General features: G+C 43.1%; 3 protein-coding genes and 2 non-coding genes across 10 annotated transcripts; 2 read left to right on the forward strand and 3 right to left on the reverse strand.

Moving 5' to 3' along the window:
* Positions 1 to 151: 151 nt before the first annotated feature.
* Positions 152 to 349, forward strand: LOC135641879 (U2 spliceosomal RNA). Its single transcript, XR_010497821.1, has one exon. It is a non-coding gene; the product is annotated as a U2 spliceosomal RNA (small nuclear RNA).
* A 1,086-nt stretch (positions 350 to 1,435) lies between these two features.
* Positions 1,436 to 6,639, reverse strand: LOC103989618 (S-type anion channel SLAH2). Of its 4 annotated transcripts, XM_065154261.1 has the most exons (7): positions 6,380 to 6,639; positions 4,235 to 4,289; positions 3,998 to 4,096; positions 3,369 to 3,911; positions 2,220 to 2,990; positions 2,100 to 2,131; positions 1,436 to 2,020 (listed from the first exon to the last, which is right to left on the reverse strand). In XM_065154261.1, the coding sequence occupies exons 3-7, from the start codon at positions 4,085 to 4,087 to the stop codon at positions 1,696 to 1,698; spliced, it is 1,761 nt and encodes a 586-aa protein (XP_065010333.1). In that variant the 5' UTR covers positions 4,088 to 4,096; positions 4,235 to 4,289; positions 6,380 to 6,639; the 3' UTR covers positions 1,436 to 1,695. The 4 variants fall into 4 exon arrangements, with proteins under 4 accessions (XP_065010333.1, XP_009406788.2, XP_009406790.2 ...); XM_009408513.3 differs by lacking the exon at positions 4,235 to 4,289; XM_009408515.3 differs by lacking the exons at positions 4,235 to 4,289; positions 6,380 to 6,639 and adding an exon at positions 5,296 to 5,425.
* Positions 6,640 to 9,587: 2,948 nt separating this feature from the next.
* On the reverse strand, positions 9,588 to 9,785 carry LOC135641878 (U2 spliceosomal RNA). The gene has a single exon (XR_010497820.1). It is a non-coding gene; the product is annotated as a U2 spliceosomal RNA (small nuclear RNA).
* A 980-nt stretch (positions 9,786 to 10,765) lies between these two features.
* On the forward strand, positions 10,766 to 13,474 carry LOC135641289 (probable protein ABIL1). 3 transcript variants are annotated; one of them, XM_065156595.1, is made up of 9 exons: positions 10,766 to 10,966; positions 11,267 to 11,349; positions 11,542 to 11,692; positions 11,766 to 11,865; positions 11,955 to 12,047; positions 12,154 to 12,241; positions 12,320 to 12,372; positions 12,447 to 12,544; positions 13,159 to 13,474. In XM_065156595.1, the coding sequence occupies exons 1-9, from the start codon at positions 10,880 to 10,882 to the stop codon at positions 13,318 to 13,320; spliced, it is 915 nt and encodes a 304-aa protein (XP_065012667.1). In that variant the 5' UTR covers positions 10,766 to 10,879; the 3' UTR covers positions 13,321 to 13,474. The 3 variants fall into 3 exon arrangements, with proteins under 3 accessions (XP_065012667.1, XP_065012666.1, XP_065012668.1); XM_065156594.1 differs by having other exon boundaries at positions 10,768 to 10,966; positions 12,441 to 12,544; XM_065156596.1 differs by having other exon boundaries at positions 10,768 to 10,966; positions 12,491 to 12,544; positions 13,159 to 13,210.
* Positions 13,475 to 13,766: 292 nt separating this feature from the next.
* LOC135641288 (calcium-dependent protein kinase 15-like) lies at positions 13,767 to 22,144 on the reverse strand. Its single transcript, XM_065156593.1, has 8 exons — positions 21,299 to 22,144; positions 20,247 to 20,390; positions 20,004 to 20,156; positions 19,232 to 19,344; positions 18,983 to 19,159; positions 17,543 to 17,670; positions 17,359 to 17,458; positions 13,767 to 14,172 (listed from the first exon to the last, which is right to left on the reverse strand). Exons 1-8 carry the CDS (start codon positions 22,005 to 22,007, stop codon positions 14,089 to 14,091), a joined length of 1,608 nt encoding a protein of 535 aa, XP_065012665.1. The 5' UTR covers positions 22,008 to 22,144; the 3' UTR covers positions 13,767 to 14,088.
* Positions 22,145 to 22,369: the final 225 nt, after the last annotated feature.

Genomic DNA, 22,369 nt, shown 5'->3' on the forward strand with positions numbered 1-22,369 from the left:
TATTCAATTTTATGAAATTTTATGTCAAGGATAGTACACGGTTGATGTAACCAAGGAGACGATGGATTCAAATAATCCCACATCGGGTAGCTACGCGTCTCTGTTGAGATGGGAGTGGTATAAAAGCAGGGGCGGTGCTGATAGAAAACTCATACCTTTCTCGGCCTTTTGGCTAAGATCAAGTGTAGTATCTGTTCTTATCAGTTTAATATCTGATACGTGGGTCATCGACCCACTATGATATTAAATTAATTTTTTTTTGGGGGAGGGTCCACTACAGTGGCTTGCCACTGGGTCCCTCGTGCGTCGCCCATTCGTTGCACTGCTGCACGGGCCAGGCGCACCCCGACCAAGTCATATGTCCAAACGTTTCTACCGTAGCTGCGATGACCTTTATGGTAAAGCTTAGTCTATTAACACTGCTTTTTGATAAATGCCTTTTCGTTCAACCAGAGCTAAGAAATAAGCCTATTAACACTGTAATTTCGTTTACGAAAGCACCATACTTGTGCTCTTCTCTGTTTTGGCTACACTTGCGTTGAAAATTAAGCCAACGTGAGATTAGGCTTTTTATTCCCTCGTTTGTTAGACCTCCTTTTAATTCATATCATATGATCTTATATCATTAGTTATGACTAATGACTCTTCATGCATATAGTCAACGACCAAAAAGTTTGGCATTCATAAAACTAGAAAAAAATGGGTATATACATTCAGACAAATTTACAGCCAAATCAAATATTGGGTAAAAGATAACCTCAAACATAGGTATTTGTTATGGAAAAATATCATTAACATCTTGGTTGATCCATATGTATATATGATTATCTAAAGTATCTTCAAGATGGATTTGAGGTGACTTTAATATTGACTGAGAAGTAGCTTCATGATGAATCCGAATCCGAGGTGGAGGTATAGAGTTTTCGAGATAAAAATATTACACTCTCGATGTGAAAGTATTATGCTTTCGATATGCCATCTGTATGTAAACCAGGGTCAAGAAATTTTTTTTGATTTGATCCATCCGAAATTTAAGTTAGTAATCTGACATTTTCAAATATGAGCTTAAGTAGTTCAAGAAAAGAAAATCTTTTTTTTTCTATTTAGGATATATTTTTATACCTTAAAAAAATAAATGAAGTTTGTAATATCTTTTCTTATTATAAATAAAGAGGAGTTTATGATTATCTTTTTTATGAGAATATAAAATTTAAAATTATAAAAAAAATTTATGATTATCTTTGTTAATAAATTATTTTTTTTACTTTGAATGACACATGACGACTCCATGTCAATTATGCTAAATTTTCTATATCAATATCCAATGTATTAAACAAAATATTGTTTAACAAGATATCATACTCGGAAACATAAAGATCGTACTGCATTTTAATTCACCCAAATTAAATCTTGCGGAGTTTCTTCATCGACATCATTTATAGAAGAGCTGCAAATGAGAAGCAATTGAATTCACTTATAGTGATGATTTGTGTCTGTAGCATCATTTTTCTTTATTCATTCGAGTTACATACATAAGTCCACGACAGCCCATTTATATGTGATGCAGTCTTTCCTCCAGACCACCTGATGAAATGCCGAACCATTTCCTGAGATCAGCATTCTCTTCTTGAACGACTGGCCTTGGCATTAGATTTGGTTGATACCCTGAAGGAAGAAGGGGGCCGGGGGAAGCATTCAGACTTCCAGGTTATCTTTGGAAACCGACGCCTCCATTTCCTTCGTGTCTGAGCTAATGGATCTCAGATGGGCAATGAACTTGCTGAACTTTGGCCTTTTCTGGGTGATGGCGATGGAGATGTCGTTGGGGAAGAGGTCACGGAGGACAAAGGCATGAATGATGGTGGAAATGAGCAGGGCTGTGACGGTGAAGGTGGAGATGGCAGAGAAGCCTACAGAGAGTGCCTGGGTGAACGCATTGGTAATTTCCATCGAATACTTGATGGTTGCAATCGAGAAGCCAGTCATTGGGAAAGTATACGCCCACCAAGCCAGCGAGAACCTGCCAAATCAATGGACAGAGTCAGTCACGGCAGCAGAAGAAGCAGAGCATCTTCTCCGATGGAAGAACAAATCATCACCTAAAGCCTCGGAAAAAATTGATCCTCACAGCCTGCAAAAAGAACACCAAATTCGTGCGAGTGATTAGCAACACCGAACTCAGGAAAGAAGCGGAAGGTGATGGAGAGATGATGACTCACGAGAGAGACGTAGAGGAAGAAGGCAACGAAGTAAGCAATCCTGGAGCCGTAATCGAAGTCACCGTTGATCCTTGCCCAAGCCATGCAAGCGACACTGGGCGCAGCAACGAACAGGAAGAAAACAGGGTGCAGCTCCTTGGGGAGGGTCTTGTTGGTAGGAAGCCTCTGGTACAGGGTAACAAATAGGACCGTGTAGTGCGCCAATCCAACGGCGAAGAAGAAGATGGGACCTTCTTTGAGCCCCAGGGAGGCGCCCACCAACGCGCCGACGAAGTTGCCTACGATGGACAAATGGTTGGAAGGGTTGGCCACCTTGGACAGCCTGCGTTGGCCTCCCGACATCCACTGCCCGTAGATCTTGAGCTCGAGGCAGAAGATGGGAGCCATGAGGGCGTACCAGACAGCAGCAGGCGGCGTCTCCGTCACCGACGGCGGCACGCCCTGCACCAAGAACAGGCAGGCGATCCAAGGAGCAAAGAAGAAGTTGACTCGGACAGGGTGGTAGTACTCTCGTCTGACCGCTTCGAAGTAGAAGATGACCTTTAGGGCGTAGATGAGGGACACGGTGCTCATCAGCACCAGCGAGATGCACCAGAGGACGAGATTGACGGTCAGGCTCACGTTCAGGAAGCTCACCGACGGCGATGTGGCCAATGCCTTCCATAGGATGGCTTGGGTGCTCACACCGAGGCACATACCGAAGGAAGATATGGGAAACCGGAGGAGGAAAGGCCATTTCTTGTCCTCGGGAAGCACCGACACCTCCGACACCTGCACGAAACAGAGGTGTTCAGTATGCCACAAGAAGCACCGAAACAGAAGAAGAAGAAGAAGAAGAAGAAGAAGAAGAAGAAGAAGAAGGAAGTCCAAGGAAGAATCGAGCTTGTCGCTTGAGGTTCATCTCGAACCTCGGCGACTAACAGTGGAAACATCAGGCATTAGAAAGTCCTACAAAAGTGTTTGATGTGCATTGCTAGCATGCCTTTCTCTCAGGATGCGAGCTACTCAACATCCTGCATAACTCCTTACGTTGAGGTTCCTCGGATTTAGATTACACATCGATCTGTAACTAAATCTTCTATAGAGGGATGAAGACGATATGAATGATGACTATTGTAATCATGAGATAGAGAGATGAAGGTTGAATACCCTGAGAGTGTCCAGTTCAGGTCCTTCCAAAGCATCGAAGTAGCGATCTACTGCGGGCACAGGCTCGACGTCGATAATGCTGGAGTCATTAGCCTCGTCGTCGGGTTCTTGTGGTTTCCCACGCAAGTTGGACAACTGCCTCTCCAGTCTTCCAGACCATGTCTTGAATGAATCGAAGCGTTTGTCCCTCTGGTTATCATTCCCTGACATCCTTCGACTCTTCTCAAGTGGATCAGCAACGACTCTACCATTTGCCATCACCTTCCCATCGGAACTTACCGGCAGAATAGGCTGAGAGAAGGACTTCCCCTGTTTAGGTTGCTCCGACTCGGCAGCAGTGGGAGTAGCAGATCGAGCAGGTTGAGCCGTCTCACTTGCTCCGGATCCCATTTGGTTAGCTTGCAGGATATGGAATCCGGAAGGAGAGGCCGGAAGGCTTACAGAAAGAGCGTATGACAGATTGCTGCCTTCCTGTGCTGCTGATCTTACCGGAGGAATGCTGATCACAGTGGCAGGAAGATGACAGCACGCGTCTTCGGATCCCTGACACAGAGCACACAGATTTCTAAGCTTCATCACAAATCCGTATATAAAATCAACAGAACCACACAGAACAGCTGACAACGTACTTTGCCCGCAACACTGTCGAAGCCAGCAACCTTTTCGGATGCAGCACACTTGAGAAGAGATGGAAGTTCATCACAGGAAACTTGCTCCATCGGAACCAACTGCACATCATCAGCTCAGCAGATTCAAACAGCTATTACTGCTACTAATACTACTATTACTACTACTACTAAAAGATCATACGTAGCAGACGTTAAACTACATCAGATATCATAACAATATGTGCACTGCCAAGTTACCTAATAACAAAGCTTGGGCCGGAAAAGGAAGTGCAATGAACGAGGGCGGCTTTTCCTGGTATATACCGACAAGGAAGATGAGATGAGAACAACCCTAACAACCACTTGACTAGGGTGGAAAAGAAGACGAGGAAGAGGAAAAGGAGAAAAGGAACACTGCTGGTATGGCAGCGACGGAGCAGAATATAGCGGCCTAACGGCGAGATATTATCTCTGGAACCCTCGCGGAGCTTCCCTTGTCGCCATCTCTCTGCGGTTTCTTGACGGAAACGCAACTTTGATATGTTTAAGCGATTAAAGAAAGCGAGCAGAAAGGCGCGGACTCGCAGAAGCTCGCGGCGTACATCGTTGATCAGCTCCGTATTATTATAGGGCTTGGCGGGTGGAGCAGAGCAGCGACCAGGGGAAGAATGCGCGGGGGACTGCCCGCCACAGTCGTCAAAAGAACTCCACGGCTGCTTTGACCGCCATGGGCCAGCCGATGTCCGACAGCACGTGCTGCCACCTTCGTCGACACGGAAGGACGACTTACCTTCCGCAAGTCGACCGCCGACCGTCGACCGCTGGACATGGAGAAACTTTTGCGGATCGGTCCGCGTGTGATCTCTCCATGCACGTGAGTGATCAGAAGTCATGACAACAAGATCGTGGATCCGATCCGATCGATCGATCGATCGATCGATCCACCAAAACCGTCCTCCTCACCTCGAGTTATCCATCCTGCGTCGGTCCCGGTGCATGGGGCCGGTACTCCCGACGTCGGTCATCCCATCGTTGGGCACTGAGGTTTCAGCACTCGGCGCACGTTCTTCACGGACGCCACGAGTCCGCGTCTAACACGCGTGGGACCCATCGCGGGGCCCATCGTTGTCGCCGATCACAGTCACGGGGAAGCGTGCCGATCGAGCTTATCGATCGAATCGTGTCACTCATGCCATCGAACGCTCTACCGATACTAAATCGACCAGCATCAGTTTCCCGAGCATGAAAAGCGAGGAATCGAACCAAAGCTCAGATATATGTTTATGGAAGGAAGCCAAATCAAAAGTAGCTGTACTCACCAAGTAAACCTAAGTGATTGATTTGCCTTGTTTTCGAGAGAGGAACACAAGTAATGCTACCCGGAAATCTCCAAAGCTGGCTGTTAAATCAGCAGCTCTCGAACTAAAAGACGGGGGGGGGGGGGGGGGAGACTACCAGCTCGGAGCCAACCTCTCACATTGCAAGACCTTCTTCTTGCTTGTGGTTTGGCTTTAAAGACAAGCAAGCAGGCCATGTCTGGCGAGACCGCGTCTGGCTGTTCCAGGAATCTGGTAGCCATTATTATCAGTAAACAGTCCCAAAATGATGGGGACAATGATAAAGGTGTGGATGATTAGCAAGACGGACATGACTTATTCTTGCCATTTGGCATGTACGTCAACCAACGTGGCGCTGGCTCTTCTGGACTCTGCTACATCAGTGGCGTGCATCGCCCCTGAAAGCTGCCAAGGATGATGACCTCACCGGCTTGACAACTCGATCGATAGGCGTATGTCCCACGTACAAGGTCGGCATGAAACGTTTCAGCGACGATTCCATCGAACTAAAAGGCAAAGACGCAATCAGTACTTGGGGAATTTATGAAGGGGTGACTCACACATCTGCCAAGCCACAAGTCACATGCATTGTCGCCAGACCAACGAGCATCCCGGGCTGCTAATTACATCGTTTTCCTTAATCAATTCCCCTCTATATAGACGTGGAACAAATCATTCATGCCATCATACGATGAATCGTGCAGTCATATATGACATATGACCAACAAAATACTTTCCTCTAAAAATCCAACCAAACAATCATTTAGAACACGAGAAAAAAAAGAAGTCTACATACGATCTGCTATACGGGCACGCATCTGCTCGATCTCGAGCGTTGACACTGGTTGCATGGGCGCGGCCAGTTCCGGATGCCAGTTTATCTTTTGTCAAACGCATTGACAATGATCTAATCAAAACCAAGCTTGATAATGCGAGTTCCAAGATGCTTTCCCACATCTACAAACCTACGTTCCTGACTTTGTCTCTATCTCGACCGAACCAGGCAAAAATGACGTTATTAACGAGAAACATGCACGACTTAATTCCATGTTCAGACATTGCATACCGGTTTCGAGAGACGCGGAAGAAAGGTAGTGTGGAGTGAGGACCTCGGAGACGACCACGGGACGAAGGTAATGTCAAAGAAACCCGCAGCTACAGCAATAGCAGTGCGATTGCAGCGATCGAGCGAGCTTGGGTTTCAAACCTGCAGTTCTAAGACGAGGACCGGACGAGAAGCATGCTGACGACGGTGTACTTGGAATGAGACGGGAAGAACTAATATTGTTCCATGCGGAGAGCTCGGTCGGCGTCGTTCCAAGGTCAGGGAAGATGAACGTTGGTTCTTGTAGGAGGGTGCAGATAAAGAGATAAAGCTCCACACCACGGGCGCACCCAGCAACTCCGTGCAGAAAAGTGAGTGGAAGAGGAATGCTTTTCGAATCGCATGGTGGACGCGCGAGCCCAAATTGACGTCAAAAAGCGAGGGATGGAGTGCGGGTCTGTGTCAGACGGCCGGTTTGCTTCCTGGCTGAAGTAATCTGGCATGGTGGCGAGAGCGACCGAGTTCGTTCGTAGCAGTAGTAATGGACGTAAAAGCATTAAAAGGTGAGAGGACTAAGTGGGTAGCCATTAGGGTCAGGTTACGGAATGAAGGATCCACAAAACAGTTTTATATGACTGCTTTGTGAGAGCTCTCTCTCTCTCTCTCTCTCTCTCATGGAGATGGAGGCCAGCAAAGATGTGGCTTGGGCAACAAGTGGTGAGCTTCGCCAACCATGTGTTGCCTCCATGGATCTCTCTTTACGACAGTGTTAGGCCGCGATTGTAAAGCTCCAATCGCAGCAATCTATTTGCGCAGCAGCATGATGTGGTTGAGGAATATTTATGATATATTTACTGGTACATTGGAAACAACACTCATCGATTAGGTTAAATGATTAAGATGAAGTGAACAAAACGTTGAAGCTCACAAGCTTGCTTGCTGCTGCATGGCCCCAAACGTGATGTTAGTCAAAGTCCTTGAAGAGTTTTGGGATTAATGATGATGTCTCTATTTTTTGTTTTTCCATTTTGCGAAATATGCGTTAATGGAAGAGAGAGAGAGAGAGAGAGAGAGAGAGAGAGAGAGAGAGAGACGTGGAGGAGTTGCACAGTGCATGTTTTCGTGCATCAGGGTTATGGAAAGATTTCAAAACTATAAGAAAAAATGACGACGAAAACGAGAAAGACCAAGAGATTAGTTAACGTGTGATTGATTATATATAAATATAATTGGATGGTTTTTCTAATTTTTTTTTTTTATGATGTCTCTATTTTTTGTTTTTCCATTTGATATCTTTATTTTCCTCTAATACTCAAAATGCTCTTCATTGTCATTTTCTATTTCATTATCGACTGTGTTGGATAAGGTTACCTCGTTTTTATCTTGTCATGATCATCTTTATTCTATCACAAAGTCTCATCATTTCTATCTCGTTGTGGGTGCTTTTGCCATCGCTATATCGATCTTGTCATTTCAACTGAGTAATTTTCATCTCATCATGGCCCCTTCTATCCTATTATGAGATGTTCTATCACTTTCAACCCATTGTGATCGTCTCTTTCTCCTACACGAGGTCCGTTATTTTCATCTCCCATGTGAAGAATATTTAGGATATTGAAGGAAAATAAAGATAACAAATGAAAAAAATAAAAAATGACTTTTTTCAAGAATATCATTAAAAAATATTTTATTGGTGATAGTGAAATTCTTTTTTTTAATTAAATAGTGATTAAGATAGGAGAATGAATATTCTTGGACACTATAGTCTTGTATTCTTATTTCAAATCAACTTTTAAATTGTCTCTTTATTCTAAAAACATGAGTATGTAGATCGTAGTATGCTCCAATGAATCCTATTCGTAATCAATGTTGTGCTCAACGACTTCTTATTTCTTCGTCGCAAAGACTCAAAGCCAAACTTGATGAGCTCGACGAAGAACATTTTCGATTTCTCAAATACAATCAAAGTCGACTCGTATATTTTCCCTATACAAGGAGAACTTTATAAGCACATGGTCTTATCTTTTTAATTACCTAAATATCTACAAAGATGAAGACAAATAAGAAAAAGTTTCCTTCACTTGAAATCATTAACCCCATTACCTGACATGACAGCTTGAATTATGGACGCAATTATTGACCTTAATGCTTGAAGTCTGAGGCTTATGCAGGCCTTCGACTCTCCTGAGACAACAATTTTGAAAAGATGATTTTTCGTTCGAGATTGCTCTTCTCAAGATGTATGAGAATTCTTAGGAAGATGATTTGATATGATCGAGATGGAGGATTAATCCAATGATTTGTGGTCCTGAAGCTTTTATTGCGGGCTTTAGCAGCAGAACACCAAACACGTACCAATGTCACTTGTCCACTTATCATTATTATTATTAATATTCTATAATTATCATTAATGTTCATCTATCATTAGCAGTGTACTACGTGCAAAATAAAATGTGGATCCATCATCAAAGCACGTACGCACCCTAACACTCGCCCACTTAAGTCGTAATCGAAGTTGCGACGTATCCTTCAGCTACCTGTCCTGTACTCTCTTTCTAAACCCGATGAAATGATGTAAATTGACGTGGATGGTGGACCCAAATACCAGGCGTCGACTGAGCCGACCAATAGCATCTCGATACGTAGGCCAGCCGCGGGACCCACGGTGGATCTGTTCCACTTGCGTTTTGGCCGAGCCGTTGATGACTCTCTCGCTTTCCGCAAAGGAGAGTACGGAGTTACGCGGCACAGTGGCCTCGTCACTTAGCCCGTTCTTTTGGTTAATGGGAGACAGACTTACTCCTGCTCTCCTGCTCGTCGTGCCCGGTGGTGGTCCAACACACATAGATGACGTCGACAACGATGCAAGTCTTCGACCTACTTATGCCACCGATCCTGGTGTGTATACGAAAAGAAGACTGCATGCAGGAGAAGAGTGGGTGAGACTAGCGTTTCCAACTTTGCATCGTCGAATCATCGAGCCCATCGTTGATCCTTGGGATGAGGAAACGATCGTGTTCCCTAATAATACTTGCACATTTTACACTCAACATCGTGTCCCATGGTTTCCCCAATCTCATCGTACGCAATGAGTTGGGTCACAACCCATACATTCCTATTCATTTTATTTTCTCCTAATAGAAACCTATTATCCACATAGAAAATATAATTTCCAGCGGCTCGTAGAGACATTCACCGTCGGGTAGGAATGTTTGGGAACACGTGTTGGTCGGGGTGCGCCGGGCCCCTACAGCAGTGCAACGCAGAGGCGACGCGCGAGGGCCCCAGTGGCAAGCCACTGTAGTGGACCCTCCCCCAAATAGAAATTAATTTAATATCATAGTGGATCGATGACCCACGTATCAGATATTAAACTGATAAGAACAGATACTACACTTGATCTTAGCCAAAAGGCCGAGAAAGGTATGAGTTCTCAATCGGCACCGCCCCATCTCTTATAGCGCTGTCATCCCAACCGAGGCCAGAGCTAAAGCGATGTGGGACTATTTCGTCAGTGTCTTAGCTCCCAGCTTTTCTTCATGGGGGAGGAGAAAACCTCACATCACATCATGATGATTAATCTCAACCATCTTGAAATTATATGGCAACTATCATCACTCACTAAACCCTATTATGAATATAAATTAAGCCCATATGTCATCTATAAACTTAGCTTTGAACGATGAATTATATCGATCAAATATATACAATGGTACAGAACGAATGATCCTATGTCCAGATCTTCTTCATGTTATGTTTATATGAACAATCTTTCTACTAATTTCGTGTCTTGATTCCAAGACTGTGTCAAGAATACAGGTTGTCGGAGAAGCAACGAAGCTTGTGTTTGTGGCCTATCAAGAACAAAAAGATTCGACAGCTTACCAAGAAATGGATAACTTGAGTTCGGTGGCTAAAGTAGCTCTCTCTCTCTCTTTCCTTCCATGGGGCCATTGTTCCAGCTGGAGTTTGCTGGATGACAAGGAGATGTGTGTCGTGATTAGTGCTTCTGTAGCCTGCCAAACTAGTATTATCGTGAAACTATTGCTCCGATGTTTCTGCTCGGAAGTTTTATCTGTTCAGCGCATTCATTACTAAATGGTCATCTCATACGTAAGTTGGTTAATGATGCCTCTCATGGAACCATAATTTAGTCTACTGTTGGATTCATCAACGTAATCCTTTTAATTATAATTAATTATAGTTATTAGACGAAAGCTAGCGGGAATAACGTATCCGCGTGCCTCTGCTTTACGATCCGCGCCAGCACGGCTCTTGAGGACGATGAACGGTGATCATCGTGCGCTTCCGCCCACCGGGGAAAGGATCCGACAACCCGTTTCCCGGGATTGCTTCGACTTCAATTCCCACACGCCACCCGCCGCTCCCCTCTTTAACGCCTTCTCTCCTCGACCTTAAAGGAAGGACGAGATTTTTAATAGCCGAACTACTCCCACTGTCTTTTCGCTCGGCTCCTTTAGCTGGATTGCCTTGGCGTGGAGGCCTCGTTGGAGGAGGAAGATGCAGCAGTGGCGGCCGGAGAGCGGGGCCATGACGTTCGACGAGGCCTCCGTGGAGAGGAGCAAGAGCTTCGTCAAGTCTCTGCAGGTCTTCCCCGGCCCTTCTCTCCTTTCGCTTCCTTTGCGTCCGCCTCCGGATCGGATCCGCTCCTCTCATCGTTTGTTTCTTGCTAGGGTTTTCGTGAGTGTTTGTTTTTGTGCGACTCGAGGACTGCGGTAATTTGTGTTGGGCGTCGCGAAAAATTCCTCCTTTTTCGTTCCCAAGTTTTTCTGCTCCTCCGGTGATGGAATGGACTTAGGATAGGGCGTAATCTGCTGACTTCTTGTGGTGCTTCGAGTCGAGATAGCAGCTGTGATGTGGATGTAATCCGCTACTGACTCTGCGCAGGAACTCAAGAACCTGAGACCTCAACTCTACTCTGCTGCGGAGTACTGTGAAAAGTCTTACCTCCACAATGAGCAGAAACAGACGTAAGGTTTATTCCCCCAACAAAAACCTCTGCATGACCGATTACAATTGTCTCTCTATCATTCGTTTTAGCCCCCATAGTGAAAGAACAAATACCGCAACAATTGCTTGCTTGCATAGTTAATTAGGGGGATATCATAATTAAAATTTATAGTTCTAAATGCAGATTGTCATATTTATCTTTGGGATTTTAGGGTATTGGATAATCTAAAGAATTATGCTGGGCGAGCCCTTGTGAACGCTGTAGATCATCTTGGCACGGTTGCCTACAGACTGACCGACCTGTTCGAACAACAAATGCTGGACGTATCGACCATGGAGATGAAGATTTCATGTTTGAATCAGGTACGCATTGTCTGATGAATCGGTAGCGCTTCAACATGTCGTGCAGAGTTAATTCTTCCTGTTTTCATCTCAGCGAGCTTTTGCTTGCCAAGCTTATGGCGATACAGAAGGTCTTAGTAAGCTTCAGATGACGGGGAGAATCTCGAGACATCACAAGCATTACAGTCTGCCAAGTATGAATCGACGAAGTAATGTTTGCTTAGTCTCTTATGGAATGGTGAAGATCATATGTGTAACCCTTATGTTTAATCACCCGAGTCAGATTCTGGCCGTAGAAGTTTGCAGAGTAGCTCACAGTGGCCAGCAGGCGGCAATGCAAATCCATGTAAGGCGAGACCTCATTCTCATGCTCCAGGTCTGTAATTATTATGCATCTGATATATCCTTGTTCTTGCTATATGGTTACATGTGTATTACATGTTGATGCCAAATGATACCTTCTGTTTCTGTTGATGATAAAGGAAAACCTGGATCAAAAACTCTTTCCTGGCATCTAGCTTCAGAAGCTAATTCTGCACAAAATGAAGCTCCTCCTCTCCCAGCACCATGGCAAGCTTCTGGAAACCTTTTTCTCTAATAAGCTCCTTTTATTACTGGTTTCCAAGGACATTTTTGCTATGTGTGCAGCACTGGAGATGCTAAGTCTTCTAAAATAGATTCTCAAGTCTTCCATCTTTTAGGTATGTTCTTTCTTTGATGATAATTCTTGAAGCTAATTTTTTTGATCAAGAGGTCATGTAAAATTTAGTTGCAGAAGAGCCTGCTACGTCACAGCCCTTATCGAGTCTTCTTCTCCAGGCAGCTAGTGGAAATGGGACTTCCTATATGATCTCAAACAAATTTAATTTGATGGTAAGTTTCACATCAACCATAGTCTTATAGATTCAATCTGTGACTTGGAAGAAATCTTATCTCATAATCTTAAAGATCCAATAGGTATAATCATCAGGGTCACACTAAAACCCCAAATACTTGGGATATCTGTACTGACCGGTAGGTTCTATTATCCTAAAGAGATTAATTTCCATCCACATCAAGTTATCAGATACGTATATATGTTAGCTCAATTGTTATCCCTTGATGAATAATTTCAGATGTTCTTGTGTCAACAAAAAGTCATGAAAGTAATGTGTACTTTAACTGATGATAGAACATGTTTCAAGTCTTATGCAAGATGTGACCATATTAATATGTGTATCGCTTGAAGAAAAACCAGGGTTCATGTGCATTCCGTTCCTTGTTAAAGATAATACAATCAAACTTGTCTTTGTAAATTTTACTGAATTATCAAGTGAATCGAAGAATTTGGTTTAACTGCATCAAACTATTCCTTGAGACAATACCAAATGCCTAGGAATGAGATGTAGCTTGATCTTGTCATTGTTGTTTTGTGCTTTTTCTGTAGAACTACTATCTGAGCTATTTCTGTGCCTAGATCTAAGAAGTGATGGATTGTTGCTTGGCAGGGTCCTTTGGAGGATTCAAAACCTATATCAGCATTCCGATCCTTTGATAATCCTAGTAGTAGACGTGAGATCTGTAAGCCGCTGCCGCAGCACGGTAAGAGCCTGCTTTCAACATTGTTCACCAAGAACAAAACCTTGAAAGCAAGAAAGATCTCCATCTGATGACGGATTTCCCAGTTTTCTTATGGTGAAGCATTCAGTATAATTGTATTACCCTAATTATCTTTATTTGTGGAATGTACCCCACCGACTAACTAGAACCTTACTTCCATAAACAATCTCCATTGTTGGAATATGATGTCAGGCCTTACAATTTCGATGTGGAAGTTAGTAGCTCTGAGTTTGTGGTCAACACAAATCGGGTTTGGGTTTCAAGCAAATGGGTTTAGTTTTTCTACCTTTTTAGATCTTTCTAGAAGATCGAACTAGAAGGGCGTTGACCATGTGATGACATTTCAGATCGACTGACTGTACTCTTTAAATACCAATACCATGATAGAGTTTTAACCATGTGTGAATAAAGAAGGAAACATGGAAAGAGACTTGAAAACTGCTACTCACAGTTGGGTTGGCAGATCGTTCTTTCCTGATACCAAGAATTCCATTCATCATCCAAGAACAACCAATTCGATTAATTCTGAGGAAGGCCAAAAGGGAAGGAGGAGCTCGATTTCAGTTGCAGATCCATGAACAGGACAGGACTGTTCGTTGTACAAAATGCATGAAACGCTCTCCTGCTGAGGAATCTATTACACTCGATCTGCACATGGCTCTAAATATTTCAAGTTGCAACCGTATGAATGCAACTGAGATCAAACTCCTCTCTACTAGAAACTGAGATCCTTCCGCAGATGAATGCAACTCCTGACCTGCCTTTCTTCCACAAATAGTGAACACACAAGCTTTGTAATCACCATATCAACAAAAGTCTTACTTACGCCGCCTGGTCTGAATGGCCTCTGAACTGTCTTTTCTCATCATAGTTACAAACTCGTCGTAATTAATTCTTCCATCCTGTATTTATCAAAGACACGAGCATAAGACAACTGCTACTTCTGATCCTCGCAACCCATGATAGAAATAGTAGTTAAGCCGAAACTGAATTTAATAATAATAATGGGCATTCTGCAGGGAAAAGTACTAATTAAGATATCAATTCTCATGATTCCGCATGGCAACAAGCACCTTACTAAAACAGCAGAAAAAAGAAACACAAGTTAGGCAATCTGGAAGAGCTAACTTTTGAGTTCTAAAATGTGCCATCTACACCCCAAACAGAGATAAGAACTCCCATGTTTTGGGTCCAAACTCCTATCCTCCACTTTTGTAGATTCACCATTTATTGTTTCTCTCTTAACATGCCAAGGGCTCTAATAATCCATTTCCCTCAAGGTTCCATAAGTACTCCCAGAAACATAATAGAAACGTGATACAGGTAACTGCTGATCGCCTACCATTGATATTCAGTGCAGCGAAAATTGGACACCTACTACCAGTATACTATGTCCCTATGCAGATAATACCAGTAATTTATGTAGTTACGCACCAGTAACTTCAAAAAACACTTAAGACCCTCAATACCTTCCAGCAGCTCACTAATCTTAAGGCCAATCTCCACAAATCAAACGTTTACTTTTCAAATCATTGCTCCCCCGCTTCCAAGCACTCCATCTGCAGTGCTCTTGGAATCAAGGAAGGGACATGGCCCGTTAAATACTCAAGCTCTTTCTTATCTTTAGGTCGCCTTGCCCAAACCCATCAAAACATCTTGGTGGGTGAAGTTTGGTCTAAAGTCAAAGGCTGGTACAAAGGCCTTTTATCCCAAGTGGAGAAAATGGTATTAATCAATTTGGTGATTAACTCTATTCCTACGCACCTTCTCTTAAACTGCTGCTTTTCTGACTCCATCCTCAATCATATGACCAGAATTGTTAGGAATTTCTTTTGGAATTCTGATTCCTCCTCCTCTATGAAGAATCTTATAAGCTGAGACATCATCACCAAGCCCAAGGACTATGACGGGCTTGGGCTGAGGGATCTACTCACAGTTAAAAGATCCATCTGCACCAAACACAATTCTGCCTATCCTCAATAATGCTGATTCGTTTTGGGTCCGCATCCTTAAAGCCAAACATGAAGACCTCCACCCCTGGTGTCATTCTAATTCCTCCACCCTGTCCAGATCTAGGAGGAACATCAATCTGCTCTCTAAGGACATCAGACTTGGATTTAGGAAATTGATAAGGGATGGGAGGACCACTAACATCTGAACTGATCCTTGGATCGACAACATTTCTGTTAGTTTCTGGCCTACAATGGTTATAGGGGTTATGACATCTTTTTGCCATGTTTCTGATCTGTGGGACTCAAACTGCTGGAGCCTTACGAAACTTGAATTGCTTTTTAACCCTTCTTTGGTTGAAAGAATCTGAGGATTCACATTGCTAGGCTGCCCAGTGATGACTCATGGATCTGGCAGCCCAACCCATTGGACTCTCTTTCCTCAAGTGGCGCCTATCAGTTCGTCAAATATGAGCCTAACGAAAGGGATTGGCATGGCTGGAAGGCGATATGGCACCTTCCTATCTCCCCAAAAGTGAAGGTTTTTCTTTGGAAACTTTGCTGAAATCGTCTGCCAACTTCTGATCTCCTTGCCTGCATCCTTAGCCACCAAACAAATAAATGTTATGTCTGTCATCTCTTTGAGGATTCTACTAATATTTTCCTTAACTGCTCCTTTTCCCTCTCCTTTTGAAGCCTCCTCCAGAATAGCATAGGGATCAGATTCAAACACTTTGACTCATGGTCATTGGGCTCCTGGCTGCAGGAAGGTCAAGCATATGAGAAACCTGTTTCTAGCTGGATTCTCAGTTTTATTTCCTACTTTCTTTTGTCCCTTTGGCTCAATACGAACCATGCCAGATTTCGCAACCGTTGTGTCAGTCCTTCCACCTTAGTTTTCAGGGCTCTAGCCCTTATGAATGAAACTCAGCCCATATCCACTGCCTACGAGGACAACCAACCTGGTTCCTCAAATCTCTCCAACTAGAGAAGGGTGTTCTGACTATATTTTAAAGTGTGATGGATCTTTTCTTTCACCTGATTTACATGCATGTATTTGCTTCATACTACAGTCCCCTACTGATAGAACACTTGCAGTTGGCTGCTCAGTCTGAAAAGCCCACAATGCTCCTATGGTGGAAGCTCTTAGGCATGCTGAAGTGGAGGGCTGGCGGAACTTTCTGCTTCAAACCGATGTGCAAGCCATTGTCCACATTGTCGATGGCTCCCAGCACTCTCCCTGGCAGCTACAAGCAGTTGTTTCAGACATCCTCCTATTAATGTTCAATCTTCATGTGTCCGGCATTTGTTATATTCCCAGGACAGTTAACAGCAAGGCTCACCAGCTTGCTGCTTTTGGCAGAACCTCTGGGTTCTCAATGCTTTGTACCCTGGATGATTTAGAGAGCTCGTCCAGCCATCTTGCTCAGTTTTTTGATCAAATGAAGTTCTATTTACTTAAAGAAAAAACTTCAAAAAACTTGGATGTGATAATCCTTGGATGGAACAATCTTCAGGTATCTTTAATCACAGTTATTTGTATATTATGCTATTTTTTAATTATTTTTCTATTTGATTCCTTCTGTGATTCTTCCTAAACCCTTCCATGATTCTCAAACAAAATTCGGCCTCCTAAAGGAAAAACATGTTTCTAATATTTTACTTAGTATCAACTTCTTGCTCCAAGTCCATCTGCAATTGACTGATTAAAACCAATAGAGATGAACTCATCCTCATTCAGTCAAACAAGTTGTAAAATTCAGCAGAAAATTTAAGCAGAGATCGGAGCCTAGGAAAACGATGAAGCATGGCATCAATTGACACTACAAGGTTACATGTAAAACCACGTCGACTCATTCTTGATCAGTATCCTGGCCAAATGGTGGACCTGCTGATCAGCATTGGAAGTAACATAGCCACCAGCTCTTTTCTAGTTTGACTTGGTATCCTGTCTTATTATGTGACAGCATTCTAAACGTGTTACTTTTTTTAGTCTAAGTGCCTAAAGGTAATATAGTATGCATTACGATTAAAAGTCATCAACACCTCCATGCACATTGGACACCATCAAAATGTAAAAAAGGCTCAATCATGAAGTGAAGTTTTACTTCCTGAAAAGAAGGATGTGAAAAGACTTACCTTGTCTGTATCAACTTCTGCAATTATCTCTTTTATTGTTTTCTCATCACCCATGTTATACTTCTTGAGAGCTTGCTCTAATTCCTCAACAGTGATGTACCTAGGTAAGAGAAGGATGAAAATAAATCTTATTCACTTGCATTTAAATATTGAAGAACATTCAATCAAGTAAAGACAAGGTTACCCGCTCTTGTCTTCATCAAAATACTCGAATGCCTTGTACAAGTGATCTTCTCTTTCCACTCTGTTCATGTGCATTGTAGCTGTTATAAATTCAATATAATCAATGCTTCCATTTCCATCTACATCAGCCTGCCATGAAAATTAGGTCACATTTGGTGCTATAGTGCTTTAAATCATGGAGCAATAACAATTTTTAAGATAAATACAACAGTTAGTTGATAACAGGAAAGTTATGTTTGCTTCTTGCAAAAAAATTCGAGTTGAATGAGTGAGTGCTGCAACTAAAACATGCCAAGTAACTGACATGAGATTTAGCGTTTACTTACATCACATGCATACTAAGTAATTTTTCAGACAAGATATGTTGCACTGTGGGTATGAAACAAGACTTGGATGACAGCAGTCGGAAAGAATATGATGACCCACATACTAATGGAGGAATGTATTAAAGTCTTTTAGCATCCATTGAGATAAAGTTGACCAGAAGACAAATGATCTTGTAGCAGGCCTCACAACCTAAAGATAGAAAAGAACTCATCCCCCTTGAAATAAAGAAATTGCTGTTGATTTCAGTTTTGCTCTTGTAGAAATAGAAATATGGCTGATAATCAAGACAGATGGAAATGCATAATGCAAGAGATTGTGAATACTTGCCGTCCGACTATGACAGATCCACAACAGATTGTTCACAATCAACCCACATTTGGGTTAAGTTCTTTCAGACCAGAACCTAACCCATTCATTTATGAGTCACATGTGTTTAGCTTAACTAGTGTCTCTCAAGAATTGGCAAAATGGAGCAACATGACATCATATGAATATTTTCCGGCCATACACTCCATTGTTGGCAAAAGAAACATTATTTTTTTTCTGTTTCAATCTTAGACTTTGGCTTTCGTTACCACTCTTAACTAGGAAAACATCTTATACAAGAGTAAAGATATCATCCCTTCCTTAAGAAGGTTCTAATAAACATGTTCATAGTGACTGAACTTTGAAATTTTCCAAATATTTCTTATTAAAGCTTGTATATCACTATGGTTCTTATAATATTCTCATGATGGAACATAAAGCAGATGACTGGCAACATTCTTTTAAGTAATTCTGGCAATAGCAGCTGCTTTTCTTGTAAAATGGATGACAGGCACAAATAAAAGACTTGATCCACCATTTTCAATTGTTTTTTTGGAGTGAAATCACGGTATGTGGCATATCTTTTCAAATGCCAACGAACTAATTTTTGGTCTCTATACTAAATTCAATAAAACTCTCATTAAGGAATTAACTCCATCAAAGCTTGTTTTTATGGTTAAATTCACAAATTTAAGCCAGAGCATCTGCTTAAGTACTTGGGCCCATTGTCCAAGAATATAATCAAACAAGAAGTTAAACAGAAAAACAAATGTGCCTTTGCAAGGGAAAGATAAAGTAAAAAACATACTGCCTCCATCAGCTGCCTAACTTCAGATTCAGAAATCTTGATGCCCAAATTACCCAATTTGGGTAGGCCTGCTTTCAGTTCTTCAAAAGTTATAGTCCCGCTATTGTCAGTGTCAATTGATTTGAACATCTCTTTCAAGCCCATAATTTCATCCTCTGACAAACTTTCTGCTATGACCTGGGCAACCATATATTGTGGTCAGTGTAGAATATCCATATAGATCCAGAAGAAAATGCAAAGACACCTCACCTTCAGTGCCACTTTCTTAAGCTTGTTCATTGCTCTGAACTGCTTCATTCTATTCATAACTGCAAGATCAAGTGGCTTATCAGGTGCACCATCTTCTTTCATCCATGGATAGTCTGCATACAATTTCAATTGTCAAACTGAGTGAAATATTTTTGCTGACGAGTGATATAACTTATAAGAAGAATAGGAAGCAGATATTCGTCTGGTTTGGGCACTGTAAATATGACCCAGGTCTAGATTTGATGTAGGAGAGACATCCAAATATGCATGCAACCACAAGTGAAGGCAGAATAGATTGAGTTTAGATGTGCCGCGTCATTCAAAGAATTACTTAGTCGCATATGTCATCATCAAGTTAACAAATTGAACAGAAATACTAAACATCAGTTGACTCTTAATGGAAAAAAAGTGTTTACAGAGTTTAATCAATATCACTAATATTGTACGTCCTTCACTTATTTGGAGCTAATGAATATGGTTTCATAAAATTTTGAAGAATAAAAAATAAAATTTAAAACCAAACTCTGTGATGAATTAAAAGCAACCAATTTATCCAAGAAATACTTCAAATTTTAATAGACTATGACCTTATAACCGGCACAACTAATGCATTCACCTTACCAATCATTACCTCATACTTGGGGCATTGTAATGCAACAATCTTATTGACCGTCACCTTAAACTGGAACATTATGCACAAATTCGGTACAGGAGCTAAGCAATTTTAGGTATGGAAACCCAATTTGTTAATGGGACAAAAGTCAAAGCTTACTCAGAATTTCAGCAGCGGTAAGTCGTTCTGTAGGATCTGCTCTTAGCATCTTTTTGATCAGTTCTTTTGCACCAGGAGATATAGAAGGCCAAGGATCAGATGAGAAATCAATATAACCATGTAATATAGCATCAAATATACCATCCTCAGTCTCTGCATAAACGAAAATTTATATTCTTCAACTGATTATACTCAAGTTCAGATGACAATTTTCAAGCTCATTTATCTTCATAATTAACAAACCTGCCCAAAAAGGAGGAACACCAGAAAGAAGGATGTACAGTATCACTCCAGCACTCCAAATATCTGCTTCTGCTCCATACTGCCGCCGCAAAACTTCGGGAGCAACATAATATGCACTTCCAACAAGATCATTAAATATTTCTCCTGCACAACACAATTGGTTTTTCTGGTCTAAGTATGAAGCTTTTGTTATTAAAAGAAAACACAATTATGCATGAATACTTAAGAACAGAAAAGACATCCGGTAGGATTTCCTTTGGATGAAGAATCATTTCACATGTTTGATTTTCTTTTACAGAACATACCGAAGAACATGTATAAACAGGAACTGAATATACAACAAAAAATGGGTATCGGTTTACTACCGCAAAATTTATGGTCAGGACAGAGGTGTGCTAAATCGATAAAGAAGTCTGACTCATCGCTAAGCCAAGGTGACAGTGGACAAGTTAATTTAGTTGGGCAGCTACATATCTTCTCAAAAGCTTTTTAGACTTATCAAACATTATGTTCCTATAACTACATTTTTAGACATACACTCAAAAGTATCCATTGTCTGCTGCCCTTTCCAATATATTGGATCCACCTATTGGTAGGTTTGATTGGATGGTGAAGAGTGAGAGCAGGGAACTTGAACAGCCAGTCTCATGCCCCAGCACAAGGAACAATGAAAAAACTTGGCTCTGGACATATATAGGTAGGTATCTTGAAGAATATGTTTGGCATGGTTTTCCTTCCATTTCAAACTCCATTGCATCTATTAGTATCAGATTAGTACATCAAGTCTCCTCAAGCAAAATCATGATTGCTAGGATAAGAGTTTTAATGTCAACAAACAACGAGTTGTTCCTACAATAAGTAATCAATTTATGTTCAAAAGATTACTCTCTGATGTAATATTCTTTGTTGACTGCTGGTACGTTTTGGTTTGAGTCCAAGCATAGCTCATTAGCTGCTCCGAATAATTATTGTGAACCTAAGAAGGATGACGAAATGGGCACTTGCAGACTTATTAGCAAATCAACGGAAAGGGAGATACGTTATTAACTTACCGGGCTTGAAGAAGACAGAGAGCCCGAAATCGGTGGCCTTGAGTGGTGAATTCTCTCTCCTGTTCAAGAACAAGAAGTTCTCTGGCTTAAGATCCCGGTGCATCACGCCCATGGAGTGGCAGGCATGGACAACGCTGACGATCTCTCGGCAGAGGGCGGCGGCCGCTCGCTCGGAGTAATGGCCCTTGGCGATGATCCTGTCGAAGAGCTCCCCGCCCTCGCAGAGCTCCATCACGAGGTTGACCGAGTGCCGATCCTCGTAGGCTCCCTTGAGCTCCACGATGTTGCGGTGGCCGGTGAGGTGGTGCATGATCTGGATCTCGCGGCGGACGTCATCGAGGTCGTCCTGGCGGACGAGCTTCCGGGTGGCGATGGCCTTGCAGGCCAACTGCTTCCCGGTCTCGCGGTGGACGACGAGGTAGGTGACCCCGAACTGGCCGCGACCGAGCTCGCGGCCGAAGCTGTAGGTGGCGCGGACGTCCTCCATGGGCCGGCCGAGGACGCGCCCGACATCGGAGGGGACCGGGCGAGGGACGGTGGGGGCGGGGGATTTGGGCGAGGCGGCAGCAGCCGGGGGGACGGGGACGGGGACGGGGGCGGGGGCGGGGGCGGCGGCGGCGGCGGGGGGGTCGGGGTGGGGGCGGGTAGGGGTGGGGAGGTCCGGTGAGGGGGAAGGGGGCTCCTGGTGGCGGGAGGCGCGGCTGCCCATTGGGGTTCTTCTTCCTCTCTCTTCTCCGCTCCTATCCCGTGGATGGAGTCCGAATTAGATGGGGGGAAAGAGAGGGAGGAGATGGAATGAGACGAGAGCAGTTTGGTTTAGGTTAGGTTTGGATTAATGGGAGAAGAAGAGGATTAATTAAAGCCGAAGGGGAAGCGGGGATGGCGATGTAACGGAGAAGGGACAGACGAAGGAACAGGGAAGGAGGGTTGACCGGCCGTAGTCGGTAGACGCTGATGTCTAAAGTGGGAAGCACGGGGGACCGAGTGTCCGCCGAGCGACGAGCGCCTTCGCCGAGGCACCGGGGAGGGCTTCTCCTATCGGGGCCCCACAAAAACATACCTGTCCGCTGG

The sequence above is a fragment of the Musa acuminata genome, chromosome BXJ3-6 (assembly GCF_036884655.1).
Source record: "Musa acuminata AAA Group cultivar baxijiao chromosome BXJ3-6, Cavendish_Baxijiao_AAA, whole genome shotgun sequence".
NCBI lineage: Eukaryota > Viridiplantae > Streptophyta > Magnoliopsida > Zingiberales > Musaceae > Musa > Musa acuminata.

Excerpts from the sequence above, each read along its gene's own strand:
- LOC103989618 (XM_009408513.3), bottom strand. The coding sequence starts at position 4,087 with ATGGAGCAAGTTTCCTGTGATGAACTTCCATCTCTTCTCAAGTGTGCT. Across the intron at positions 2,132-2,219 it reads TCTTCCTCTACGTCTCTCTC|GCTGTGAGGATCAATTTTTT; the intron begins GTGAGTCATCAT and ends TTCTTTTTGCAG. Across the intron at positions 2,021-2,099 it reads AATTTTTTCCGAGGCTTTAG|GTTCTCGCTGGCTTGGTGGG; the intron begins GTGATGATTTGT and ends TTGATTTGGCAG.
- LOC135641289 (XM_065156594.1), top strand. The coding sequence starts at position 10,880 with ATGCAGCAGTGGCGGCCGGAGAGCGGGGCCATGACGTTCGACGAGGCC. Across the intron at positions 10,967-11,266 it reads GCTTCGTCAAGTCTCTGCAG|GAACTCAAGAACCTGAGACC; the intron begins GTCTTCCCCGGC and ends GACTCTGCGCAG. Across the intron at positions 12,048-12,153 it reads ACCTCATTCTCATGCTCCAG|GAAAACCTGGATCAAAAACT; the intron begins GTCTGTAATTAT and ends TTGATGATAAAG.
- LOC135641288 (XM_065156593.1), bottom strand. The coding sequence starts at position 22,007 with ATGGGCAGCCGCGCCTCCCGCCACCAGGAGCCCCCTTCCCCCTCACCG. Across the intron at positions 17,459-17,542 it reads TTTGATGAAGACAAGAGCGG|GTACATCACTGTTGAGGAAT; the intron begins GTAACCTTGTCT and ends TCTCTTACCTAG. Across the intron at positions 14,173-17,358 it reads CAGAAGTTGATACAGACAAG|GATGGAAGAATTAATTACGA; the intron begins GTAAGTCTTTTC and ends TGATAAATACAG.